The sequence below is a fragment of the Dermacentor silvarum genome, chromosome 1 (assembly GCF_013339745.2).
Source record: "Dermacentor silvarum isolate Dsil-2018 chromosome 1, BIME_Dsil_1.4, whole genome shotgun sequence".
NCBI classification, from domain to species: Eukaryota; Metazoa; Arthropoda; class Arachnida; order Ixodida; family Ixodidae; genus Dermacentor; species Dermacentor silvarum.
Window position 1 is genome coordinate 278939128 of NC_051154.1, and position 27883 is coordinate 278967010.

At 46.5% G+C, this 27883-nt stretch overlaps 1 protein-coding gene across 1 annotated transcript; it reads left to right on the forward strand.

Annotated features, from left to right (window-relative positions):
• Nucleotides 1-22793: 22793 nt before the first annotated feature.
• On the forward strand, nt 22794-25213 carry LOC125942830 (piggyBac transposable element-derived protein 4-like). Its single transcript, XM_049661071.1, has 2 exons — nt 22794-23572; nt 23668-25213. Exons 1-2 carry the CDS (start codon nt 23388-23390, stop codon nt 25211-25213), a joined length of 1731 nt encoding a protein of 576 aa, XP_049517028.1. The 5' UTR covers nt 22794-23387.
• The last annotated feature ends 2670 nt before the right edge of the window (nt 25214-27883 follow it).

Consider the following 27883-nt stretch of genomic DNA (forward strand, 5'->3'; position numbering starts at 1 on the left):
GTTAATGCATCTTGGAATCCTTGATGCTCGATCACTGGATGATGCCGCAGTATACATGGCTTCACCACGTCCTTCCAGTGATACGTCCATCTGTGGAAAATCGGAGGTGCCATGCACGAACAAAGCAATTTTGTCTGAATGAGCTTCATAGAATTGGGTGACTTGAAATCAGGCGGCGGGCCGTGTGTACAAGAAGCAGTGAACGCAATCGATGCTTCAACAATGACAAGTGTCCAATGGTGTGGAGATACGCATAACAGCAGTTTCTGCATGGAGGAGAAACCTGGGGGAGAAACCTGGGGGAGGTTTGGTCTCGAAGAAAAGCAACATGGATATCGCGCAGTGAACGGAGGCTTTACTTCGTCCACTGTGCGTGATGAAATCATGCTAGGCGTGTGATTCTGCTTAGTGTTTTTGGGAGCATTATTACATGGGAAACTTGTCGATGATCTACTAATATTGTCACGTGCAACAGAAGGCCTTTATAGCAAGCAGTACTGCACCGGCAGAGACAAGCACTAGCCAAGAAGATGGCTGACCCCAAAACGAAAACTTCTTCTCTCCTTGCTGAATACTGGCTCGCGCTCGCCGCAGCTTGTGACCTGGTGGAAATATGAAGCTTTGTTTGGCACTGATGATGATTGCTACTTGGAAAGGGTGTGTGACTGCGGCTACGCAGTTGAAATGTCTCTAGCTGTTAGATAATGAGGGTGTCTGCAATGTATACTTTACATCGACTGATCATCCATTCCTTGATTTTCTCCCACGATTCGTTGTATTCAAAGATGTGCGTGAGGTAGAAGCAAAATGCCTCATCGGTGATGTATTCATTGAAGTTTGCGCCCAAATCCTGTTCCGACCATTATGCAGCAGTTCCTGTCTATCGTCTTGTCTGCTGTTTTCCACACAACGCCAAAGGACTAGCCGGCCGTTGCTGATGACACAGACATTGGCTACAGTTTGTTCTTTATATGAAATAGTGGCCGGCAAAATAAACTGATGTCTTCATTTTATTTTTTGTGACAAGCAACGACCACTGTCAAATCTTTAGCGTGAATGAGAGCCGCGGTACAAGGCAAGTTCAACTCGGAGCCTGCGTATGGCCACTGGTGCACTGCTTTCGAGACAGCTCTACTGCATCAGGTGCTTCGCAGTCTGGATGCTGAGAATAGCAGCCCACCTTCTTTTTTTGTGCAAATTGATGGGATGAGAAAAGCATTCTCAAAGCAATGCATTTTGTGATCGTTCGGTTCTTTATGAAGCACCGTAGCTATGGGAAGTTTGTTAGGCTTAGTGGCACTAGGGGCACTTGCTCGGCACTGAGCCGACAGCAGTGGGTGGCGGATGGAAGCTTTCATGTTCGACATGAGAACTCTCCGCCAGCAGTGGCGTTGTATGGTCCGACATTGTGGGAAGCTGGATACTATTTATTTGTTTCTTTAAAAAAATGTGCATTTTTGCAAATTCTGCAAGTGGCCGGGAACATGCCATGCACTGCTGCTTCCATCCATTGCCATAATAAAAGACGTATTTACGCCACATGGACAAAATTTGTCTGTTGTAGCCTATAGTGCTTTGTTGGCGAGTGCGTTAAAAGCAGAATTTGTTGCATTGATAACATGCAGACCAAACTAAGTGAGAAGGATAGTCTGTTATATCCAAAACTGTTATATGCGGATCAGTTGTAATGTGCATGGATTATACCTATGGAACACGACTTGTTATCGTACTTGGGGGAGTACAGGCATGTGGTATAGGTGTTGGCACATCGTATTTGGCGCAATGTTTGCTGCTGTCAGCGCGTTCATTTCACACTGTGCAACAGCCATGCTCTTTCTCATGACTGAAATGCATGCTGTAAGATAACTAGCTTTTGTTCCATAACTGCATAGTGCATATTTCCATGCAGTGAGATATAGTTTAATAGTTAATATAGTTACGTAATGGTCAGTTTCTCATTTACTGGGGAAAACTAGTTTTCAAGCAGGTTTGAAGTGGTGAAGATAGGCAGAATGTGTCACTTGAGCTGAGCGTTTGAAATACTGGACGATCAACCAAGCAGACAAACACATCAGTGTGTTCACTTTTATTCTGGTTATGCCACCAGGTCTGGTTCTAGTTCCACATGAGTCTAGTTCCTCTTAATGTACTGTACAAAGAATATGAATATTCTTAAGCAACAATATTCTTTGATCAAATGAAACAATCTTGATACAGGTATAGCAGGGCAGAATGATTTGTATCAATTTGAGGGTCTCCCTGAGCTGCAAAGACTGTCAATCTCAAATTTATCTGTCTTGATGCTTAGCACAAATATGTACATTGTAATATGTTTCTCTTAGTTGGTCTTGCTTATTGTGCGCTTTTCTCTTGTCTTCTTGAAGTGGGCTTTGTGCCAACCTGTCATTACTACTACCGTTGGGGTTAGCGATTCTATAAATTAATAATATAACTACAGCCAACCATAATAATCAGGTAGGTTCATTTGGTGTATAAAAAGCAGTTGATAGGAAACTGTGAAGCGTAGCATCATATATTGATGATTCATAAAGGCTATTGAATTTCTGGCTTGTGACACTTTTGCCATGGTGGCCACTTATTCATCATTTGGGGATGTGACAAGCTTAAAACTGTCTTGTTTTGCTTTTCAAGCTGGGCTTTACAAGCATTATAGTGGGCCTGGCGTGTTGCGTCAGGTAGTGTCTTCGAGTCAAGACTGTTGTGTTACAGATGTCCATGCTGGACCACATGACATAATGTAATGAAACGCTTATGCTTGTTTAGTGTTCAAAGAATATCGAGAAAAAAATCTCATGTTAATTTTTGAAAATGGTGCAGCCGATGAGTGAAGCGGTCACGACAGCATTTGTGCGGCTCTTCGATGCGGGTCTTATCTACCGGGAAAAGAAGATGAACTGGTGCTACTGTCTACAGTCGGCCATCTCGGATAGTGAGGTAAGCATCACGTGGGCTAGTTTTTCATTTATTATATACTGTGCTGAATTAGCGGCTTATTTTGTCTCCGAGGCTTAAATGTGACTACTGTAAGAGCTAATTTGAATTTCATAATGGTGTCCCAGAAATTTAAATGAAAACCAAATTGAGACTGCCGAAAGTCTAAAGCCCAGAGCACACGTACGCTTGCCGATGCATGCATGTATCTGGCAGCTTGCGCTTGCCACGCCTGTGTGATAATTCACATGCACTATGTTGCAAAATCAGAAAAATGGTGCCATGCAGTTTGTCCCCCGTATCATTGCTTTCCTTGTTGATGTCGTTGCTTGGCGACCAAACCACAACTTAGGTCGCCAACACCTGGCGAAATAGTGCTGATAAGGCCTGACAGCCAAGGCAGTGTCACCGTGCCGAAAATTTGCTGAAACCATCATGAGAAGATTCCCACTCATTAAGTGGCTCACCGGTGATCATAGTTAACAGTTTTTTTTTCTCAGAAGTGGGCTGATGGTCACTTCTACTCTGGTCAATGGAATGAGTAGTAGCCACAATGATGGGAGTAGGTTCCCACAGGCCGCAATAATTCCTGCCATGTTGGAGTATGGCTTCCACTAACACTAAGAGTAGAAAGTCACACCTGGGCCCCTTCATTGGAGGTTGGCAAGTGCCATTCGAGGAGGGCCTCTGACAAAGCTGCACAAGACACAGCAGAGGGCCGACTAAGATGCATCCACTGGGTCAGCCCTTCTCATTGTAATTCCCTACAGACTTGGAAGGCTTTGCATGCAGTTTTGTCGTCCGAAAGGTGAATCAAAATGAAGGTGATAGAAAATGTGTAGACTGCTATACAAAGTGAAGATAGTAGTTTTATCGGCCGTATAAACATTCGCTATGTAAATTAACGTGCATGGTGTCAGCGTGCACAGGCAAACGAACACATTACATTCGATGATATCAGACACTCGCTGTCAAAATGCTGGCGTGAGCAAGTGTGGCAGCAACAGCGAGTGAAGTGACCTTCCTGCCGTGTATCTTTTCAACGCAAACTAAGTGGCGAGAACGCAGCACGCACAAAGGTAAAAGCCGCCTTCGCACCTAGACTCAGCGGCCGACGCAGATCACTTTCAAGATGAGGCGCGCGCGGCCGCACAATGCCCAGTTGCTGCACCGCCTCCCGCTGACGCCATGCGCATGACGGAATACGGCACATTTCCTCTCCACTTTCCTCCCTAGAATGCGACAGATTGAGCGACAATTGTCCGCGCCGACGGCAAAAATGCGCCTTTAGTGTCCTTATGATTGCTATCGCAATAAAAGTAGGAGATGCACGGTACGATTCAGCGTCCGATACTGTGATGTTTTTTGTTGTCACTAATCTCGGGGGCGTGCGGGTGTTATGAGAGATGGAGAGGGAAGACGCATGGCAACACCGCAAGCAGATTTTTAATCACACTCAAAAACTCAAAACAAACTCAAACTAGAACCCACTGAACAAATAAAGACTAGAAAATATACAACCTAATAAATTCATAAACATGCCCTAAATTCCTGTCCACAATAGTTCTGGGCGTTTTCTACTCGAAAGTCTGGCATCACTGGCCTACTGTTGTGAGGGTACAAGAAAGAGCCATTCTTACAAAGTTCGTCGATGCGCGTATCCTCCCGGCCGGAGATTTGTTAAATCTTCAACGTCGATGTACTTGCCGACTGTCGCATAAACATTGCTGCATAGAAGTCGGTCCATCCGCTCGCTCGTCCTTGAAGCCTGTTTGACCCGGTCGCTGTTGCTGATGTGTGGCAGGGAGGCGCAACGGGTTAGGCCTAGCGACGTGCTCCGTCGCCGCTTCCGTCTAGCTCCTTTCCCGAGTGCCGACATGGTGTTTTGGGGATCATCGAACGTGTCGGTCTGCCGCGGAAGAGGGATCCTCTCTGGGGTGCCCGGTCCTGCCGTGAGAGGCTGCAGCCAGTCCAGGAGCCTCGCTCTAACTTGCCGAGGTCGATGGCCACACCTTGGACGGCCAGCGTCATGGACTCAGCCAGACCCCCAAGTCGCCAGAGCGTAGCTGGTGATGCGACCTTCCTGGCCCGGAGCCATGTCGATAATGCTCGCTCAGCCTTGCTTCTGCCTCGAACATACCTCGGGTCACCCGCCTCGCGCGCTCGTGCCGTTCGGAACGCTCCATTTACTTCGTCCTTTTCTTCTTTCCTTTTGCCGCAGGGCTCTTACTCATGACTGATACAATCATACCCGCCGGACGCCATATCGAATGCCGAATTGTACTTTGTCTCTCCTATTTCACGGCAGCAAGTTCTTGGTGTGTTCATTATGCAAGGGAAAGAAAAAATGCACTTCTTGATTGGAAAAGTGGGAGGTGCGTTCATTACGCGAGTGTGTTCATTATGCGAGTAAATACTGTAACTTCAAAACCTGACATTTTCAGAAGGCTCATGGCATGGTTCAAGGCCCCTTCATAAACATTCTGCAGTATTAAGTTTTTTAAAATTTTTGCTAACTTCAAGGCAGGTTGCTTTTGATGCAAAACTGATGCTAGTGAAGGCGGCACCATGAGCACTTTGTGGTAAATAGTTGAAACGTGTCGATAGCCATTGGCTTTCCCATCCAGTAGCTGCTTATCCTAGCACTTAACAGACTGTAAAGCCCTTTCGTGGTCCCTGTGTTGCTCATGCACCAAAAGGCCAGGCATCAGCCTCCTCTTTGATGCCTTTTCATTGAATTTCACCCGAGTTAGTAGTCTCAGCCAAGATCTGGAACCCCTCTTGGGGCGCTTTGGGTGGTGTTATTGGACGATACTATTTTTGAACTTTTTGGATGATCACTGCAATACTGGTGAACTAGCATGCTCCACCATTATGCACCCTTTTTCTCTGTCATCATCATCCCTCATCGTGCCTTTACAACCCTTCCCCCTGTTTACCGTAGCAGGCTAGAGTGCACTAGCTCAGGTTGACCTCTCCACTTTCCTTCAAATCATCTCTCTCTAAGGATCTTGAAGTGTGTTGATTTAATATCAATTGTCAGTTGAAAGAGCCTACTTGATGTGGAGTTGTTTTTGCTCGTTTAGGTCAAGCATGTCGCCATATCCCCTGGCGAGATTTTTAAGGTGCCCAGATCAGACGCTGGAGTTGGAAGTTGGCTTCCTCGAAAGAGTTGCCCTTCCTATTGTCAACATTGGTGGGATATTTCCTTTCACCCTCCTCCTCTTTTGTGCTCTTGTAAATATTGCTTTTTAATGTTCTGGGCTGCACAGTGGTGATGGGATGTGCACATACTTGCACTATAGCACAGTAAAACCTTGTTAATTCAACCCCCGTTAATTCGGAAAATCGGATAACTTGGACTCGTCCTCTACTCCCAGCTGGTGTATGCATTATTCCATGCAATCAAACTCTCGTTAATTCGGATGTATTTGGCCGCACATTGGTTAATTGAGACACAACCAGCGGAGTTCGGCGAGGACCCTGTATATTTAGGATGCTGCACATAACATAACGTTATTAGGTCGTGTCAAGAAAAGTGAATGTGGAAGTGCGCTCGCATGTGCATCCATATTTGATTTGCACTCGTCCAACAGCAAATTGCCGCTATCCCTTTCAACCCCTGAATTGTTGGCAGGAATTATTGCAATTTAAGGTTGACACTGTTATGTTGCCACATCTACTGAAAGCATAAATGAAGCATCTACCTCAGTGGCAGCTGTGAAACGTGATCACCTATGGAATACACCTGAGAAGACAAAGCTAGAGAACACAAAAATGCCGTACTACGAGCACCGAGGCAGGCACTCGCTGCAGCTAAAGCCACCACCCGCATATCTCAAAACGAACGCCGTGCAAGTTTACGTGGACGACGACATGCGGGTGAAGACTTAAGACAACATGAGGCCAAAGCTAAACGTCGAAAGCGGGAACAGGATGAAGCACTCTGACAGCATGAGGCCGAAGCACTACGTCAAAAGCGTGAACAGGACCCTGTATATTCAAGACCCTGTACATAACATCAAGTTACCGTATTTACACGATTGTAGGTTGACCCATTTTTTCAAGTTTTACAATCCAATGTTGGGGGTCGACTTAGAATCGAAACCGCTAGTAACGGCAACAGAAGCGAGAAATCAGGGGTGCTACAGCGTGGTTACAACTTTGCACCTACTTTTCCATGGTTACGGTAGAAGCGTAGCGTATTAATTTACCATATTGCATACATTTTGATTGCGCGCTCCACGAGCGCACGGCTCTTGTGGGAGCATCGATCATGGAAGAGCCACTGTTTGGGGGGTACTGGTAGTTTGCGGAAGAGCCGCCGTTTGAGGGGTATTGGTAGTTGGCGGAAGAGCCGTCGTTTGGGGGATATTGGTAGTTGGCGGAAGAGCTTTTCTTTCTGATACGATTGTTTTCAGCGGCCGCGCGCGTCTGTTACTTCAGCTGTTGTTGGTCTTCATTCTATGCTGTTGTGCTGAGTTGTCGCGCCTGTCATGAGTGCCAAGAACTTTCTGCGTTCGTTCACAGCAGCGTTGAAACGGGCTGCCATCCTCCATGCCAAGGAAACAAACAACTGCGCAGCAGGACGGAAGTTTGGCGTCAGCGAACGTGTGGTGCGGCAGTGGCGGCTTCAGCGCGAGGAAATTTTCTCATGCGACTCCAAGCACCGTGGTTTTCGTGGGCCGAAGTCAGGACGCTTTCCGGAGCTGGAGACGAAGCTTGCGGTATACGTGACTGATTTACGCGATCGATCCCTGTTGGTCACATGTGAAATGATCACTCAACAAGCCCGTGTCTTCGCTGCGGAAGTAGGGATTCCAAGGAGTCACTTCAAAGCAAGCAGGGCTTGGGCATCCAAATTTATGAAGAGGGCTGGCTTCTCCCTACGTCGACGCACCAGCGTGTGCCAAAAGTTGCCGGCCGCATACGAGGAGAAGGTCCTCGCCTTCCATAGGCACTTTCTAAAACTTTGCGACTCCCGACGGTATTTGCTCGGCCAGATTGGTAATGCCGACCAAACTCCCGTATACTTCGACATGACCAGCAGTATGACAGTGAGCGTGAAGGGAGCACGCGATGTAAATCTGCTCACAGCGGGCAATGAGAAGCTTCGTTTCACTGTCATGCTGTCATGCTTGGCGGATGGCACCAAGCTTCGCCCGTACATCGTGTTCAAAAGGAAGACGATGCCTAAAGAAACACTTCCCAAAGGCGTTGTGGTACGGGCGAATGCGAAGGGCTTCATGACAGATGAGATGGTAGTGGATTGGTACCGTCTGGTGTGGCTCCTGAGACCGGGGACATCGCTTATGAGAGAGATCCCCAACCTACTAGTGTTGGACTCATTCCGGGGCCAGCGCACCGACATGCTGGTAATCCCCAGTGGCTTGACGGGGCAGCTTCAGCCTCTCGATGTGGGGGTCAACAAGCCTTTTAAGGACCTCCTGCGCCGTGAATACAACGAGTGGATATCCACAGAGAACCGCGAACTTACCCCAAGTGGGCGTGTGAGGAGGGCCTCCCTGGCTACTGTGTGCGGGTGGGTGCTCTCTGCGTGGGCGGCTGTACCGCGCGATGTCGTGGTGCGGTCGTTCGCGAAGTGTGGACTCACACTTGATGACGTGTTGTGGGACCGCAGCAGCTATGACGGCAGCAGTACCAGTGAGATCGACTTCAGTGACGATGAGTAGTCATAAGCAACCTCATAAATAAATTTCCCTTGTGTGAAATGCACTCGCATGGTTCTTCTTTCCTACCCCCCCCCCATTTTTTTTTTTTTTGAGATGCGATTTTGGGGGGGTCGACCTACATTCGAGTCGACTTACAATCGTGTAAATACGGTATTAGGTTACGTCAAGAAAAATGAATGTGGAAGTGCACTCGCATGTGCATGCATATTTGAACTGTTTTGCACTCGTCTAACAGCAAACTGCCGCTATCCCTTTCAGCCCTTAATTTTTAGACGGAATTATTGCAATTTAAGGATCACAATTATGTTGCCACATGTACTGAACGCGTAAATGCAGGGGTGCAACAGCTGCGCCAATTGCGCCATTTTGATACAATATTGTATTGTTGCGCTGAGCTGTGGCAAAGCCGTGATATATGTTGAAATAGTGGCACGCTGCGCCAAGACGCCCGACCAGCCGCGAAATTTCTCGGTTACGCTAGTTTTAGCGGAAAACAAAGGCTGTGTTGGCAACCTGCAGCTTGGACATTGCCATCCAATTCAGTTCGATCCAGTAGTGCAGAGGAAATCCAAACCACGACCTACTGAGTCACAGTAAGTCGTAATCGAAACACATGCCCAGATGAGACATTGGTGTGTTTGGTGGTGGGCGCCGAAGAATATTTTTGCTGCTGGTTGCAGTGCGGCATGTTGTATATGCAGTAAAATCTCACTGAGACACGGAGTGCTCATTGCTTGCAGTAACGAAAGCAGTTTGCCATTGCCGCATTGACTGAACAAGATCCTCGCCGTACCTGTGCACGCGGTCACGAGTGGAGCGGGTACGAATACTCTGGGAAACTCGCTTGTACGATACAGCAAGCGACCCGGCACTGACGGCGTGAGCTTTGTAGGCGACGGAATGCACAAAACTAGCAAGGGTTCAGTTCCACACGGAAACAGACTCCGCGTTGCAATGAAACGGTGCCGATTTTCACTGTACACGTACGCACACACACGCACATATATACACAGTAAAACCTCAGTGATACAAATCTCCCAGGGTCACGTGAAATATTCATATCACCTGAAGTTCGTATTATGAAAACTAACACAAAATCAAGAAAAAATTAATTTATTTTTACCAGAAAAGATTTCTAATAGCGGAACCTTATTGATACCTTGCTCACTGCTGCATTTTCCCGGTTGCTACATCGAGTTTTCGCGATCTCGACCTAAATCCTATTGACTTCTATGTATTAATATTAAGTTTCCCATGATACATCGCCAATCTGTGATGTTCCCGCATCTTATGTTGCTTTTGAATGTGGCAGTCATGTAAATTTAGCAGTGCAGGCAGCTTCTACATTCCAACAAGTGACTGATATGTTGCAACAAGCGCCAAGCACTCTAGCGGCCATTTGCTACGATTACATCGTAATGCCACTCTAGGAACACTACGACATCATCAGAAGTCACCAGCCGAGCTCGTTTTCAACATCCGAACTAGACGGCGAAACAGTGAGCGCCTACCTAGCGGCTCTCGAGGAGCTTGACCTCAAGCACACAAGCTATTGAGCAGGAGGGAAGTGCGGTTACCTCAGTTGCTAACACTACCATGCTCCCCTTGGATGTTATGGTGTAGGACCGATATTTGTGCGGACTGCGTGGCCAAGGCCTGCAGTAGCGCGGGTCATCAGCAGAGGGTTATTCAATGGCACGCTTAGCCTAAACATCAGACAAATCAGCAGGTATGCAACTCTGCTATTAGGTTAGAAGCAAGTACAAAAGCACAGCGCTGTTGGCGAGTATGATCCACAGGGAAGCCAGTTCCAGACAGCAATTTTCAGTTTTCGCTGTAAACATGGGAGACATTCAAAAAGCGTGCGTCACCATCACAAAGTGCAAGCAGACTACACCCCAGCGCAATCACAATGACGACACCCTATTGCCAGACACAAATAGTCGTGACCTCAGCAATGTCATCAGCGCGTTATGACTTGGAACAGTATGATAAACCTCGATACGAAACCGAAGATTTTTACAGAAATTACTGCACACCAGCGGTAGATCATGTGCGAGCTGGACTCTGGAGCGGCATGCACGCTCATCAGCGAGGACACTTAGCGCTACCTGGCATGACATTGCATCAACTGTCCATCAAGACGACATGCATCCGAGAACCAAAAGTACGGTGAACTGAGGTCATTATCTGCCGACTTCAAATAGGGCAGATAGTGACCATAAATCAGTTAAAATTTGTACGCGATGCTGACTTATTGTTTAAGGGGGGACGCGGCTTTCGCATCGCGATATTTGGCCAAAAAACCGATTTTTTGAAAATCACATTTTCAGTTTGTATGACTTCTTTTCTATTTTATTTCAAAATTTCGTCACGGAAAATCGCGCGGAAATGATGTAAAAAATGTTTATTGAAGCTAAGGTGGCGAGGAGTTTCTCGAAAATAGCGAAAAAACTGCATTTTTCAAGCCGCGATATCTCCGCAACCGCGTAACCTAGCGCCGTCATCTTGGTCTCTATGGATAGCGCGATTCTCCGTCTTCAAATCTGGCGCCTCGGCCAGCTGCACCAGGCAAGAGCAAGCGCACAGCAAGCAAAAGTTTCAAGGTCTCGCGGCGGTTTCTGATCGGCAGCGCGCGCCACGTGACTGTACGCGGCTCCGGATTGGTCTCCCGGGCGGTTGCCCTTAGAAACCGGCGGAAAGGTCGTCTGCTCGCCGCTACGGTGGCTAGAATCGCCGCGCTGACGGCGCTGAGGAGCCGATTTCGCGTCTTTTCAAGTCGTCGCGGCGTGGTTTAGAGATTGTATCTCACTTATGATAACGGACCGGCGCTCGCTTGTTAGAGAAACGAAAAACGTTGTCAGGCTCAGCCCTTCTTAGCTTGGAGAACGGCTCTCGTCTGTTATCATGGGCCGGCAATTGTTCAAGAAGAAACGCAAGACTGCGCATCAATTTGGTGCTCGTAAGTCGAAGCCACCGATCTCTAAAACAAAGTTTGCTCCGGCGACTTCAGCAGTGACAATGACGGTGGCATGCAGCGCGACGCGGACGTGCAGCTGAGCACCTCAAGCACGGATGGAACATCGTCCGCGCGTATTGGCGAAACTGTTCAGGAACCCAGCCGAAAAAGATGCAATGCGGAAAAAGAAAGCTGCAAAAGCTCATCAGACCATCAGGTCAGATGGTCAAGCGATGCCGCATCGCAAAGGACACAAAGGACTATAACCCTGGTGCCTATTAAATTTTGACAACTTTGAACCTTGTTTTCTCAGTACAGTTTTTTTGGCATGTTGCTCAGCTCGTGGAGCAGATATCTTGGTAACTACTTTACACATTTTGATTGCGTTTGTTTTGTCAGACTCACTGAACTGTACTTTAGGGGATAGCGCTCTTCTTTTTTTATCCTAGTGTTTTAAGAATTCGTAGTAGGGTTCCTTGTTTGCAGTGTAAGCGTGCTCACTGCAGTGGGACTGGAGAAAACATAAACTACAAATTTTAGTGTTGAAAAAAAATTATTTCGAGAACGCTATCCCCTTCTGCATACATTTGGCTGTGCATACAGTATTTAACAAACTTTTCACTTGATTTCGTAAATCCTCCAGTCCCTCCATGAGGTTCAAGAAAGAAATAATTTGTCTAGCAAAAAGTTTTCATGGTACCGCTTTGAAATTTTTATGAAAGCATCATAGAGCCATTCTTATTCTATGTACCAATTTTCATTGACATCCACCAAGAAACAAGAAAGTTGGTACCGAAAGCCGCGTCCCTCCTTAAAGCCACGAGAGTCGGAGCACATCCTTTGACCAGAGGCTGCTGCTGCGATAGTAGCGACTTGTATGACACTTTTGTCATACAAGCCAGGCCTTTGTCCTTACGGGCTCTGTTGAGGCGGAAGTGCTACTTGCAGGGGCTTATCTTAGTATGTTAGCTTTCCGTAATTTATATTTTGTTCATTTTTTTTTTATTTCGAAAGTTTGCCCAACGGCATAAGCCAATAAATATAGAAATGTAGGCCACTTTCTGCAATGAACAGCAATAGTGCTCGATGGTTCCTTCCATAGAGCCATGAATCATAGTCCAGTGGTCACGTAGGATGAAGGCATAGCATGCATCATTTGTCATGTTATACCTTTCATACATATATACCGGGTGTTTCAGCGAACACTTTCAAAAATTCTTAAAGGTAGTCTGTGGCAGATAGCACAATTCTAGTTCGTGAGTTGGTCTACTCGAAGAGGTGGACATTACATGCAGAAGAAATTGAAATGCATAATTGACTAATTACCAGAAATTCACTATTTAAGTTTTTAATTAATTACCTGATGGCCCATATTGCAATTTACAAATTGTAGCCGTGGAGTTCGCAAGCGGAATCCACTTGGAACGAATTATGGGGATGACACCAGTTTCGAGATATGAATTCCTGAACTTTGTGGAGAAATTCATTGGCGTTCTGCAGAAATGCATTGGCATCTGCCGGTGACGAGCTTCACGGCTGCTAATCACTCGCCACCGATATCGTCGCTAGGCCTTTTCCAGTTCACTTCGAATCTGTAGCAGACTGCGCTTCAGAACGAACCGCCGATGGTCCCAAGCAGCAATGTTTTGCTACCATCGTTGCCGCTGTACCCGCTGTACACTTATGGCTGCTCCAAAGTGTCTTTTTTTTCTGCTTGGAAATCTACTCCAGAACGTAAAATGTTGCTTTGATCAGTGCACTTTTCATTCAAGACAGTGTGGCTTTACTAATGACCAGATATGCTTCAGGTTTCTATTATCAAAGATTGCCTGCAGTTTTAACGACCTTTAATTTTTATGAAATTATAAAAGCAGCGCGCCACCTAACTTTCCAGCTGCAAGAGGCTACTGTATAGGTAGCACTGATATTCGCTTGAAATTATGGTCACCGACAAAAAGCAAAGCAATGTTCGCGGATCAGTTTTATATATGTGGGTGTTTTTCTGTTCCTTTTCCTGGTCTGTATTATAGTAAACTATTGCGCAGCACTGTTGATCACAGCATTGTTCCCCGGGCATTCCGGTTGTTAGCCAACTAAGGCAGGGCGTCAACCCTACCGGCGTGGCCAGTGCAATGTTGTACATTGCTGTCGGTTGTAATGCAGTCTGGTGCTTGGCACCTAATCCCGAAGTGCCTTGCATGTCATGCAACGAAAGCAACTAAAAAAGTTATTCTATATAGTGAGCCCAAAATATGCCTGACTTCTTCATCTCTATATTCAGTGTACATCTTCCTCATCTGTATATATCAGCTGCAAAGCTTCATGTTCGTGTGGCAGCACGAGCTAGGCAGGAATAAAGCTGTTCCTTATAAGTGGTGGAAGGTGCTGTCCTCACTGGACTCGGGTCGCTACGTAACACCACCGACCATTCTCGCACAAGCGAATCCAGGCATGTCCGATGCCGCCGCTTCATTGCAGCCTTTGTCATCCGTCGTGACCATCAACAGCCGCCACCGTGACCCACAAGTCTTTGCTGGTCTACGAGGGTAAAGCGTCGAGGACTGGCTCCAAAACTACGGCCTCGTAAGCGACTTCATCAAGTGAGACAGTTCACAGAAGTTGCGGAACGTCTTGTTCTACCTGTCCAATGTCGTGAAAACCTGGTTTTGGAACCTTGAACCAGATCTTCCTGACTGGGCGACGTTCACGTAACAGCTTTGGCAGATTTTCGGCGCTCTCGCTATTCGCGCTGAGGCCGCGCAGCTTGGTAAGAGCATCCAACTCACTCGGGAATCATACACCTCATACATTGAGGATGTGCTTGTATTGTGCAACCGTGTGAACGCCACCATGTCCCAGAGCGACCGAAACCGCCACTATATTATAGGCATAATCACCATTGTCTTCAACGCCCTTACTACGCAAAATCCTGCTACCATCTGGGATGTGATCACTGCTTGCCAGCGCCCTGAGGAACTCCAGTCGCTGCGGCTATGCACCGATACCTCGTACATTAATCTCTCTTCGGCCATGGACTTGTGCATGCCGATCCGCGACATTGTTCGTGAAGAGCTTAATGGGCGGTGTACTTCCTGCACTCTGGAATATATGTATATATATATATATATATACACACACACACACACACACACAAACACATCCCCAAGTCTCGAGGTGAGACGCGGGAGAAGGAGATATCCAGAGAGTTGAGAAAGGCGTTTTATATACATATCTACATTATTTTACAAGATGGGCTCCATGATATTGGAGCCGTCTACATGCTCACGTATTTGCATGTCCGAGCATTTAGATGTCTCAGCGCCTGCACTCCGCCTCGTTTGCCCTGTACTTGTAACTAAGCAGTCAAACCATCCATTTCCTGGCTGACAGAACAAAGTTACAAACCAATGCAAAATGTCAAAACCTACTAACAACGAAGTGAGCTAGCTAGGTCTGGCAATACGCGAGGTAAACTTGAGGCTCTCACCACATTCGGGTAGCTGATGCTGGCTGATCCGATCAGCTGCCGGCCACTGTTGCGAAGTCCGAGAGCCCGAGCGGCCACGAAGGTTCCATGGGTAGTGTCGTGCTGAGTGCCGGCAGAAGGAGATATTGAGAGAGTTGAGAACATTGTTTTGTATACATATCTACATTATTTCACAATATGGGCTCCATGATATTGGAACCGTCTGTATGCTCACATATTTCATGTCCGAGCTTTTACATGTATCAGCGTCTACATGGTCAAGCCTCTCTCACAACACTCCGGACCCTTTTTAATACAGTTATGTTCCCTGTTTCACTCATTGAGGGAATTCACTGTAGTTATTTTAGGTCAATCACAATTTATGAGCAGTTCGTGATCTCCCTCCCATGATGTGGCATCGTTGCCCGCCGGGCTCCACCTCCAATGTCGTCTGATCGCTCCCGCACACCAGGCAACAGGTGGTAACTTGGGAATCAAACGTCGACAGGGTTCCCACGGGAATGCTCGGCGTTGGACCCGTGCAAGTATTAGTGGCCTTACCGTGACGGTCAGTTTGACAGGGCCCGGTGACTGGCCTTTGCGGAAACCACTGTTTCCAGCGAAGGCAGCGGCTGTTGTCTCAGAAGGGGGGCTCCATGCTTGCGCGTCACAGTCGGCGCCGGGTATCGTCGTACGTAGTCCGGGCGGGAGCTGGTGCTTCCCGGAAACACCCCAAAAGCGACATTGTCATTTTAGCGCCGCACGAGGCCGATGACGTATTGCAGCCTGGGGTCCCTGAACTCGTCTCGCCCATCAGATCTGGGGGGTGTCGAACTGCCGAAGATACGAGACAACTGCTCATTCATTCACCCCTGGTGACGCTGAACTAGTCACCAGCTCCTTGGCCTCGAGAAATTGCCGAAACGTGAAGAGCACTCCACAGCTGTATGTTTGCTGGTGAAGCATTGTTTGTCCCGAGGGACCGTCTGACACAACAGCACCCCCGCCGTGAGACATTGCATCAGGAGGACGAGCTGCTCATCGTGGCTCGGATGAATTGATGTGACTCGTCAGCAGGCTCATCCATGGGTCTGGGCACAGCTTTCTTTCCTGTTATTTCCCACGAAAACACAGCTCGCACGGACTCAAGCTTCCTGGAGATAGGATGAACTTGACAGGGACAACCATTGTCAAACCGAACCCAATGCTGCAAGGGCCCTCTGCACGCCCCTTGAACTGCCAGACCTGACTGAAACAAATAAACCTGACAACTAAAGTTCCCGCTCTTAAATAAAACGCAACGAAGTACATATCATATGGCGACGAGTTCAAGATCTGACCTCGATTTCACGGGTTGTTAAGACAACAACAGCTTCTACACAATACAAGATTTGCAATGTAGGCAGGTGAAGCAAACACCTGTAGAAGCTAACAGAAGCTCAAAGGCTTCGCTCGGGAATCTCAAAGCGACGGGTGTAAAGCCCCCTTCCCCTTGCGAAGCAATTGAGGCGACGTACACCTTTCCATGGTGGTGGCGTGGAGTAGAGGTAGAACACTCGACTTCAAATCTGAAGGTCGTAAGTTCGAATCCTGCTCCATTCCACTACATTTTCAGGCATGGAGTGGTGCCTGACACCGGCAAAGAAAAAAAAAACATATTGCCAAGAGCTAGTGGGGCTATACTAGTTCAGGTGCAACCAAACTAGGCAGGCCCACTAAGCTTCATCAAAGTCACTCCCTCACCAGAACAGGAATTGGCCTCCCTGATGCAGTATTCGGCCACTACCTCCCTGATGACTCCGACAATTAACCTATGGCCCTCAGTCCCCAGTGGCTGCGGAGCACCTGACCAAGGCGGCGGTCAGACCTGCGACGTGGCAGAGGGTGCTAAGAATCTCTGGGTCCGGACAGGCCGCCGATGGAAACTGAACCTGGCAACGTTCAACACGCGCACCCTCTCGAGTGAGGCTAGCTTAGCAGGACTATTTCAGGAATTATCAGGCATTGCCTGGGATATTATTGGCCTTAGTGAGGTTTGAATGAACTGGATGAAGCTTACACAGTGCTGACTAACGGCCACGTCCTCTGCTAAAGAGGTCTTCCAGATAAGAAAGAATCCGGGGTAGGATTTCTAGTCCATAACAACATAGCAGGCAACATTGAGGAATTTTACAGCATTAGTGAGAGGGTAGCAGTCGTCATAATAAGGCTGAAAAGGAGGTACAAAATGAAGGTAGTACAAGCCTATGCCCCAACTTCCAGTCACGATGATGAAGAGATAGAACAGTTTTATGAAGATGTGGAATTAGCAATGAGAAAGGTGCAAACTCAGTATACTGTAGTCATGGGCGACTTCAATGCAAAAGTGGGAAAAAAGCAAGTTGGCGAGCAAGCATTTGGAAACTACGGCATCGATTCTAGGAATGCAAGAGGAGAGATGTTGGTGGAATTTGCGGAACGGAATAGGCTCCGAATAATGAATACATTCTTCAGGAAGCGCACCAACAGGAAGTGGACCTGGAAAAGCCCTAATGGAGAAACAAGGAATGAAATAGATTTCATACTCTCTGCCGATCCAAGCATAGTGCAGAATGTAGAAGTGTTAGGTAAGGTAAAGTGCAGTGACCATAGGTTAGTGAGGTCTAGGATTTCTCTCAATTTGAAGAGAGAAAGAGTGAAATTAGTCAAGAGGAAACAGGCCAACCTAGACGCAGTAAGGGTGAAAGCAGATCAATTCAGGCTGGTGCTCGCAAACAAATATGCAGCTTTAGAACAGGAAGATGAAGATAACATAGAGCTAATGAATGAAATCGTAACTAGGCTGATCTCAGAAGCAGCAACTGAAGTGGGAGGTAAGGCACCAAAGCAACCTGTAGGGAAGCTCTCCCAAGAAACAAAGGACCTAATAAAGAAACGACAAAACATGAAAGTGTCCAACTCAAAGAGATCAGATAGAATTCGCTGAACTGTCAAAAGTGATCAACAAGAAGAAAGTAAGGGATATTCGAAATTATAACGTGGGAAAAATTGAGGAAGCCGTAAAATATGGACGCAGCATGAAATCAGTAAGAAGAAAACTAGGCATAGGACAAGGCAAGATGTATGCACTGAAAGATAAGCATGGTAATATCATCAGCAATTTTGATGACATAGTAAAAGCGGCAGAAGAATTCTATACTGACCTGTACAGTAGCCAAAACTGCCAAGCTACTTTCGTTCGAAATAGTGATGAACCGGATACAGAAGCTCCTTCTATAACTAGCGATGAAGTTAGAAGGGCCTTGAAAGACATGACCAGGTGAAAAGCACCTGGAGAAGATGGAATAACAGTAGATTTAATCAAAGACGGAGGAGATATCATGCTTGAAAAGCTTGCAGCCCTTTATACGCAATGCCTCACAACTTCAAGTGTACCAGAGAGCTGGAAGAACGCCAACATTATACTTATCCATAAGAAGGGAGACGTTAAAGACTTGAAGAATTACAGACCCATTAGCTTGCTTTCAGTATTGTATAAAATATTCACCAAGATAATTTCCAATAGAATCAGGACAACACTTGACTTCAGCGAACCAAGAGAACAGGCTGGCTTCAGGAAGGGATATTCTACGATGGACCATACCCATGCCATCAATCAGGTAATCGAGAAATCTGCGGAATACAATCAACCTCTCTATATGGCTTTCATAGATTATGAAAAGGCATTCGATTCAGTAGAGATACCAGCAGTCATAGAGGCATTGCGTAATCAAGGAGTAGAGGAGGCATACGTGAATATCTTAGCAAATATCTACAAGGATTCCACAGCTACCTTGGTTCTCCACAAGAAAAGTAGAAAGATACCTATCAAGAAAGGGGTCAGGCAAGGAGACACAATCTCTCCAATGCTATTCACTGCATGCTTAGAAGAAGTATTCAAGCTCTTAGACTGGGAAGGATTAGGAGTGAGGATCGACGGCGAATATCTCAGCAACCTTCGGTTTGCAGATGACATTGTCCTATTGAGCAACAATGGAGAGGAATTACAACAAATGATTGAGGACCTTAATCGAGAAAGTGCAAGAATTGGGTTGAAGATGAATATGCAGAAGACAAAGATAATGTTCAATAGCCTGGCAAGGGAACAAGAATTCAGGATCGCCAGTGAGCCTCTAGAGTCTGTAAAGGAATATGTTTATCTAGGTCAATTACTCACAGGGGACCCTGATCATGAGAAAGAAATTTACAGAAGAATAAAATTGGGTTGGAGTGCATATGGCAGGCATTGCGAAATGCTGACTGGGAGCTTACCACTGTCGTTGAAAAGAAAAGTGTACAATCATTGCATTCTACCGGTGCTAACATATGGGGCAGAAACTTGGAGGTTAACAAAGAAGCTCGAGAACAAGTTAAGGACCGCACAAAGAGCGATGGAACGAAAAATCTTAGGAGTAACGTTAAGAGACGGGGAAGAGAGCGGTGTGGATCAGAGAACAAATGGGGGTAGACGATATTCTAGTTGACATTAAGCGGAAAAAATGGAGCTGGGCAGGCCATGTAATGCGTAGGATGGATAACCGGTGGACCATTAGGGTTACAGAATGGATACCAAGAGAAGGGAAGCGCAGTCGAGGACTGCAGAAAGTCAGGTGGGATGATTTGGTTAGGAAATTCGCAGGCGCAAGTTGGAATGCGCTAGCGCAAGACAGAGGTAATTGGAGATCGCAGGGAGAGGCCTTCGTCCTGCAGTGGACATAAATATAGGCTGATGATGATGATGACACCTTTCATAAAACAAAGCATAACGCCGAAGGCAGCACATTTAGATATAAAAATCATACGTATGTGTAAAAACAAACTGAATATAATATGACTACAACAAATAAACTGTGTAGAAGCACACTAAAATGTCCTGAGTAGTATAGCTGGGCTCAGAAGGCCTGACTTCTGCCTTTCCTCTAGCGCACTCCTAAATTGTGCTGCTTTAAATCTGCTCGAAATGAGCAGATGGCCGTATTTATGTGACATACCCTCACATAATACATTGAAGAGAAAAGCGATCCGCGCAACCAGTTACTCCGCGATGCACAGGCCGCACGGCATCGTATGCATGCCCGTGTGCTGGCGCAGGTGCCACTCAAGCTCGAACTTGTGCGTGAACAGCTTGTCGCACTCCTCTCAGCGATAGGAGAACTCGAACGCGTGGTCCATGGCGTGGTGACCTCGACGCTCCTGGTGGCCGTCGGCTTATCGCACACGTTTCACTGGCTCTCGCCAGCCGGCTGCGGCTTATTCTGCTTTCGATTCATAACAAGATGATAGAGCAACCACAAACATTGCTTAATTGCCTTACATGCAAGGCTACTCAACCAAGCAACAGCATTAGGGCTCGCCATCACACAGACGCTTGTTGCTTGTTACCCCGTGACGGCGGCTGCCTCTTCCAAGACATTGTTAGCACTCTGTGTAATGAGCATCATTTAAACAAGTTACTGCTCAGAGTATAACATTTAGTTATCACGTGGACAAAAAGCAAAGACTGCAAACATATTACAATCTTGTCTTCTAATCTACTGTGCAGGTAGGTAAGCTATGAGGTCACAAGTGACAAACAATACTTTTTACATCGAACTGTGTATGCATCTCCCTATCGGCTAAGAACAACGGGAAGGGGGGGGGGAGAGGAGACAACTCAGCCCATCCTCCCCAGGACACAGAGGACACGTCCCTCGATGCCGCCTACTTGGCTGCCTCCTGTAGCCCTGCAAACATGTGAAAAGACATTACTGGCAGGATTATTAGTGAGCTCATCTCTTGCTCACCGCCCTGGCAGCCTCCTTTTTGGCTTTGTAGGTCATCTTGGCCCAGTGATAACATCAGCGGCTCGTTTTTACCACTGGCCCTTGTTAAGAACAGCTGCTATCTCCTCCCACAGCTTGTTTTTTCGAGTAGCACTCATACGTTGAGAACTCCCCATCCCGTGGTGACTGGTGTAATGGGCGCTCAGCAGGCGCTCGTTGGGGAATACTTAGCACAGCCTTCGAGGTATGGGGATTTGCGCCACCAAGGGCTATCATCAAGCAGTGCATGCCACAGTCATTCAAAGATAATTATCCATATTGCACATTTATTATCGACTGCACATAAGTTCGAACTGAAATGCCATCAAAGCCCGACTGCCAGCATATGCTCTACTCTGCTTACAAGGCAGGCTATATACATTGGAGGTCCTTGTTGGTACAATTCCAAACGGAATGACAGCCTTCATGTCAGCGTTATATAGTGGGTGGCAGACTGATTCCTTTCTTACCCAGGTGGTTTTCTGAACCTTGTACAAGTAGGTGACATTATCTTGAGCGATAAAGGTTTTACGTGTATCCGGACACATGTGAAGGACAAAGGTGGTGTCATTTTGATACCTCCCTTTAACTCGGGAGGTGGCCAACTTTCTCAAGAAGATATGGATGCAACATATAAAATTGCATCTGTGCGTATCCATGTCGAGCGGGTTATTCGCAGACTGAAAGTATACAGGATCCTGCACAACACAGTGCCCTTAACTTTGCTGCCGGACATGGACAAAGTGTTCTAGGTATGTGCTGCCTTGGTCAACATGCAGCCATAAATAATTCGAAAGAAAGAATGAGTGCATTGTTTGTAGTACTTTGCAAGTGAGTTTTGCATGCAAATGCTGTGTCAATATAATTCTTAAAGGGAATTTAACGCATAAATCAAGATTACCAGTGTTATGTCTTGCACAGATGCTAGTGGAGTCATCATGATCATCATCAGCGTATATTTATGTCCGCTGCAGGCCAAAGGCCTCTGCCTGCGATCTACAATTACCCCTGTTTTGCGCTAGCTGATTCCAACTTGCGCCTGCAAATTTCTTAACTTCATCATCCCACCTAGTTTTCTGCCGTCCTGGACTGCGCTTCCCTTCTCTTGGTATCCATTCTATAACTCTAATGGTCCACCGTTTATCTATTCTACGCATTAGATGTCCTGCCCAGCTCCATTTTTTCCTAGTGGAGTATGAAGTTACAAATGTGGCAACAGGATGCACCGGCACATTGCTGTTTCTGAATTTTCAACGAGATCTCGTATAGTTTATTCATCTGTGAAGCATTTTTAGTTGTGTGCTGGGTGCACAGCATGATTGAGTTGGGTTATTGTGCCCTGCAATATTACTTTGTCTCTACAGTATACACAATTGCTTTTGTTTACATATGGCTTGTGCCTGCAATAAAAATTTCATTTACAAGTGTAGTCATCCTGTCCTCTAACCATTGCCAGATATTGTGCCTCGAACCCCGAGGTGGACATTGAACAAAACTAGCCAGCTTGTCATCTGCTAGCCTTTCAACCATCTTGAATATCACATTGTGTGTTTCTTGATGTATTGTTTTTCCGGGATCGGCAAGCTTCTAGCGTAGACAAACAATGGGAGTATTGGTTCTATTTTTTAATCTATGTCATAGGAAAGAACGTTTTATGAAATGCAGCAACCTGTAGAATCCAAAGTACAGTGCATTCTTGCAGTGCTAGATATGTCAACCCATTTGTTTGGGGGTAGATGCAGTGCTTTTTCTATGACTGGTGTTAGTCATCGTCATCAAGCACTGCGTCAACTCAGCTGTAAATGCTGCGCCTCGATCTGTTATGACGACCATCGGGGCACCATGTCGAAGCTATATGTTGTTAACAAAAAACTTGGCAACTTCGACGGCCGTTCCCCGCTTAACTCTTTCGTTACCACGCCTATTCAAATCGATCACCGGTGACCGACGCTTTAAATCGCCGATTTCAAAACACCGGAATAGTTCCTCGTGCACCTAACGCCATCCAGTGGATAGTCCAAGCACTGCTCTTTTAGAATCAGTTTAAATTTTCCCGCTCTGACGAAGTTTTGATTTTTCGCGGACCTTTTTGCGAACTCATGTGCGTATGTTTTCGCAAAAGTGGGCGTGGCTGTCGCACTTGAGAAAAAAGCCTGCCGCTCGTGGTTACGCTGTAATAACATACTTTTTTTGGGATCAGAGGACTCCCAGCAAGTCAAATATCAAATCATGTTGTCGGTTTTGCTATCTGACAGTGTTTAGGGGCGATAATTACACGAAAACGACTCCACCTATTCACTAGTCAGCGTTGGTTCGGAGTCCGGGTAGTTTTATTCTGCGAAAGCGCATTTCTGAAGGTCCGCCGCATATCCAACCTGTGTACTTAGCCTTTTCAACCAGTTTCCAGCAGTTTCGGTTTCGCTTCTAGTTGATAAATCCGGCAGGGGGCCGCATCCGCTGACGGTACCGTCAGTCGCTCCGTTGCTCCGTTCGCTGCCATGGCGTCATCGTCCCGAACAAATGCGCCGCGCGAAACGCGTCCTACTCGAAAGTATGCTGCGCCTGCACCTGATTTTAGTGACGACGATTCTAGCTACGAGTCTGAAGATGACAGTACCTCAGTTTCAAGTTCGGACGGCCACGATGTTTCGACTCAGCCCGGGACATCCGCAGCTGCTCACCGGTGAGTTTCGTTTACGGCCTTGAGGCTTCTCCTGCGTTGTGCGCGCTTATCTGCCGATCTTTGTGCACGGTGTGAGTTATTCTTGTTATCTGCAGGGTCCGTACTTCGCTAGGCCAGGATGTGCTGCCACCGGCTGCGAAGAAACTTCTCTTTACGCCGAGAAGGCCGCCCGGAGCACATCTCGGCCCAGCACTACGGAGCAGCGCAAGACATTTTACGACGGCGCGCGATTTTTTTTTATTATTCTTCACGGCAGAAGTGATTAGTAACATATGCAAAAATACCAACAAATATGCTTGGATGCATATTTTGGAATTGCCAAGCTACGCTGAGCGAGATGGATCGTGGAAAGAGGTGACTCCCGACGAACTTGTGAAGTTCATTGGACTTCTAATTTATATGGGGATTGTGAACGTGCCACGCATCCATCTATACTGGAACACCAGTAGGCTTTTTTCAGGGCTTGTTCCGCGGAACATTATGCCAAGGAGACGGTTCTCAGCCCTTCTCCGGTTCCTAAGTGTCACTGATCCGGAGGCGACTACGGTAGCTTCGCACGGCAAACTGCACCGCATATTGTGGCTTCTGGAACATATGAACACAGCATCAGCAGAACTTTTTCAACCTGCCCGGAACCTCTCTGTGGATGAAAGAATGGTGAAGTCAAAAGGAAGATCCGGTATTCGGCAATACATGCGGGACAAAATTGTAAAGTGGGGTTACAAATTGTGGGTACTTGCTGATTCGCAGACTGGCTATTCTATTCAATTTTATGTGTACGCGGGCAAACGTGAAACACCTAGTGCCAGTGGACTAGCATTTGATGTGGTGACGCAACTGTGCAACAACTACCTTGAACAAGGATATGTTATCTACATGGATAACTTTTACACGTCTGCGTCTCTCTTTGCTCACCTGCTAGAGCACAAAACACTCGCCTGTGGAACGACGCGAAAAGATCGTCGGTGTTTCCCAGCTGAATTGAAGGACATGTCTTGGGAGAAGAAGGCAAAGAGAGGTGATGTTCGGTGGCTACGACAAAACAACATCCTGTATTTACAGTGGAAGGATAAGAAGGTTGTCCATATGATGTCGACTGCGCACACTGCCAACAAGCATGTTTCAGCCACAAGAAAAGAGAGAAGAGGTGGCGTGTGGAGTATGACCCAAATCGAGAAGCCGCTGCTGATAGATGAATACAATTCTGGGATGCTTGGTGTAGACAAGTCGGATCAGCTGATTGCATCTTACAACGTTTTGATGAAGTGCGTAAGGTGGTGGAAAACTCTGTTTTTTCATTGCATAGACATTGCTGTTGTGAATAGTTTCATCCTTTTTCAAGAGCACCGCCAGCAACACCTCTCGACACCGGAATTTCAAAGGGGCGCCAACTTCGATCAACTTTCCTTCCGGATGGAGCTCACCCAACAGCTGCTCGGGCTTGACGATGAAGATGTTCCGCGAGAAGATCCCGTGCCAAAACTGCACCTTCCTCAGAAGATGCCGCAAAGGCGAAACTGTAGAATGTGCTACGAGGAACGCAAAGTGGAACCAAAAACGAACGTTTTGTGCGAGGAGTGCGGTGTACACCTTTGCATCACGAAAACCAGGAACTGCTTCACCGCATGGCACGAGCGATGAAGCCGTTACTGGCCTGTAGCTTTTTTTGCGTATCGGAAGAAAAGCGTTGTACAGATAATTTTTTTTTCTATGATAGCATTCCAGGGTCATTTATCTTCAAAATGTATATTTTAAATTTTCTCTGTTAATATTTTTTTTGTAGATATCGTGTTTTTTCATTCTTGTTTTTATCAACATGCCACGAAAATAGCTTTTTGTCGAATTTTTGTGTTTGCTATAAAATTTTCTTTTCTTTTGAAACTTGTGTTTTTGGAAAGAGTATTCTATTGTGTGCGATTTGGTGTGCTGCAATGTGTGCTGGGGTATTATTTGTACTGGCAAAAAATTTTTTCCCGAGACATACGAAAAATGGCCATTTTCGCACGGTAACGAAAGAGTTAAGGCAGCCAGTTTCAGCATATCGTGTCAAATAGGCGGTCGCGATAACGACCCACCTCTTTCGTGATGACGATGTGGGAAACGGTCCAAGAAGATCCAACCCAACTTGTTGAAATGGAGTCTTAAAGGGACACTAAAGAGAAACCGGAAGTTGAGCTTAAATGATAGATTATCATTTCACGATCACAGCGATACCATTCTTACTGCAAACAGATGTTTAATAGGCGAGAAAATAGCGAAAAACTGAACGATAGGTGCTGACGCCCCTTCGAATTTCCCGCACTACACGTTCTGACGTTGGAGATTACAAATGCAGGCCGGTCGCGATTGGTCGAGAGCGATTGAGCGCTGTTAATAAAACGCAAAATGAAATACACCTTAAACGTACATAAACAGCATTTGCCAACTTTTTAAACCGTTTCAAGCGAGGAAGTACAAGTTTAGCACAAAATTAAATAAATAAGAAAAAATGGCATGGCAATACATGCGGCCTTGATAGTTCCTTAGTTTCGTTTTTGGTCAATGCATCGTCGCGCGCGCCTGTTCCGCTCTACCGTGTTTGGTTGCGTGTTGCATGGCTCGAAAAACGTTGACTTCGCGGGAAACAGCCAGAAAATGCCTCGTGTGTGTAGTGTTAGGGCTGTATAAATGGTCCAAGGCGCTTGCTCAGGGGCAGCGGCAGTGTTGACTCGATTGTGTCCTTTCATGTGGTGTCGCGCGGTCAGCCCCGGCTCCCCGGCGTTCTCAATGGCTCAGTGCTCTGCCGATGATAAAATGGCAAAAGAGCCAGAGAAACCGATGGTGTGCTCTCTGCATTTCTCGCCCTCGGAAAGTATCTTGGCGTGCCCCAGAGGCCAGTCATTTCTCGAGCAGCTGTTCCCTCAATGCGGCCTTCATCAAACCCCCTTCCAGTGCCCCTGCAGCAGCAAACTGGCAGGGCTCGGTGAGTGCTGAATGTCATTAAATAAAGCCACGAAATAACCATACCGAGTACGTGCGCAACTTTCTACGCTTGTTCTGTCGGGAACATTGTCGCCTGGCGGACCGGACGCTTCGCCTTCCGTCGACGAAAACGAAGCTCTCCGCCGGCGCGGCCGGCGGCTCACCGCCATCGCACGCGGAAACACCTACCGCTCGAGCACGGAGGATCATTTCGCGTTCCGTTTCACTGAATATCGCTGAAATGCAGTCCTGCTTCCCTGGCGAGCTCTTCGTTGCAAGGTTCAGCTGCAGCAACGGTATCCATCGCAGCGACCATGCATGCAGCCATGATGCATCCAGAGGCTCGGCCATTTACGCAAGCGGTGACGTATCATGGCGCATTCTGATTCGCCGAGAGCAATGAAATCTGTGACGACGCTGCTTCAGCACCAAATCTGGGGTAAGAGAAATTGAGGAAGAGATATTTGGTCTTTGTTTACGAATTTCTCCGCTAATAACTCATATTTTTGCACCCAACAAAAACTGCATGCATTCCTGAAGGTCCCTCTTTTATTCCAGCTGATCTTCGTGTCTCTCTTTAGTGTCCCTTTAAGGGGGGACGTGGCAATGAAAAATTAGTTTTTTATTTAAGGGAATAAATTGATGAAATTTGGCATGCAGGTGTGATTTGTTATGCTGATATAATAACTGAAATCAGTTTTAAGCTATCTATTATAGTTTTTGAGTTACAACATTTGACAACCTCTAATGGTCATCCCAAAATTAATTAAATAATTACACACAAGTTCATAAAGATGTTTACATCAGCATGTCCACAGAGGCCCATTCTGTGCAATAAAGCTATTGGTTTATTTTTTAAATGCCGAATTAAGTAAAAAATGTTTTTTCGAACATTCCTATGGATATTGTCTCACTAACAACTTTTGCAAAAAATCCTTTATAAATTTTTTTATGAGGTGCAAATAAAATTGACAGCTTTGTTGCACTCACCAATGTTTCAGGATATAAGTGCAAAAGACAAAATGATTTTATCTTCATTCGTTGTGAAATGGCACTGGGATGACTGAACGTAACAGCACAAAAAATGAAAGCAGAGAAAACGGAGCTCAAAGTTTTTTTTGATGTGAACATCTAAATCTTTACTTTGAGCACCTAAAACCCGCCTGGGATGTAGTTCTTTGCATGTGAGGACACATTTTCTTTGCATCTTTATGTAGTTTTTCGCTTCTTTGCCACAGTTTCGTGCACTTTAGTTGCCTTTTTGATGCGCCGTGCATCCTTTTCAGCTGCCCGCCACAGTGAACATGAACCTGGACTGTATCCCAGTTGCGACGTGATTGTTTGCAGTGC

Coding starts and splice junctions, on each gene's coding strand:
- LOC125942830 (XM_049661071.1), top strand. CDS start 23,388: ATGGCGTCATCGTCCCGAACAAATGCGCCGCGCGAAACGCGTCCTACT. Junction 23,573..23,667: donor ACATCCGCAGCTGCTCACCG/GTGAGTTTCGTT, acceptor TGTTATCTGCAG/GGTCCGTACTTCGCTAGGCC.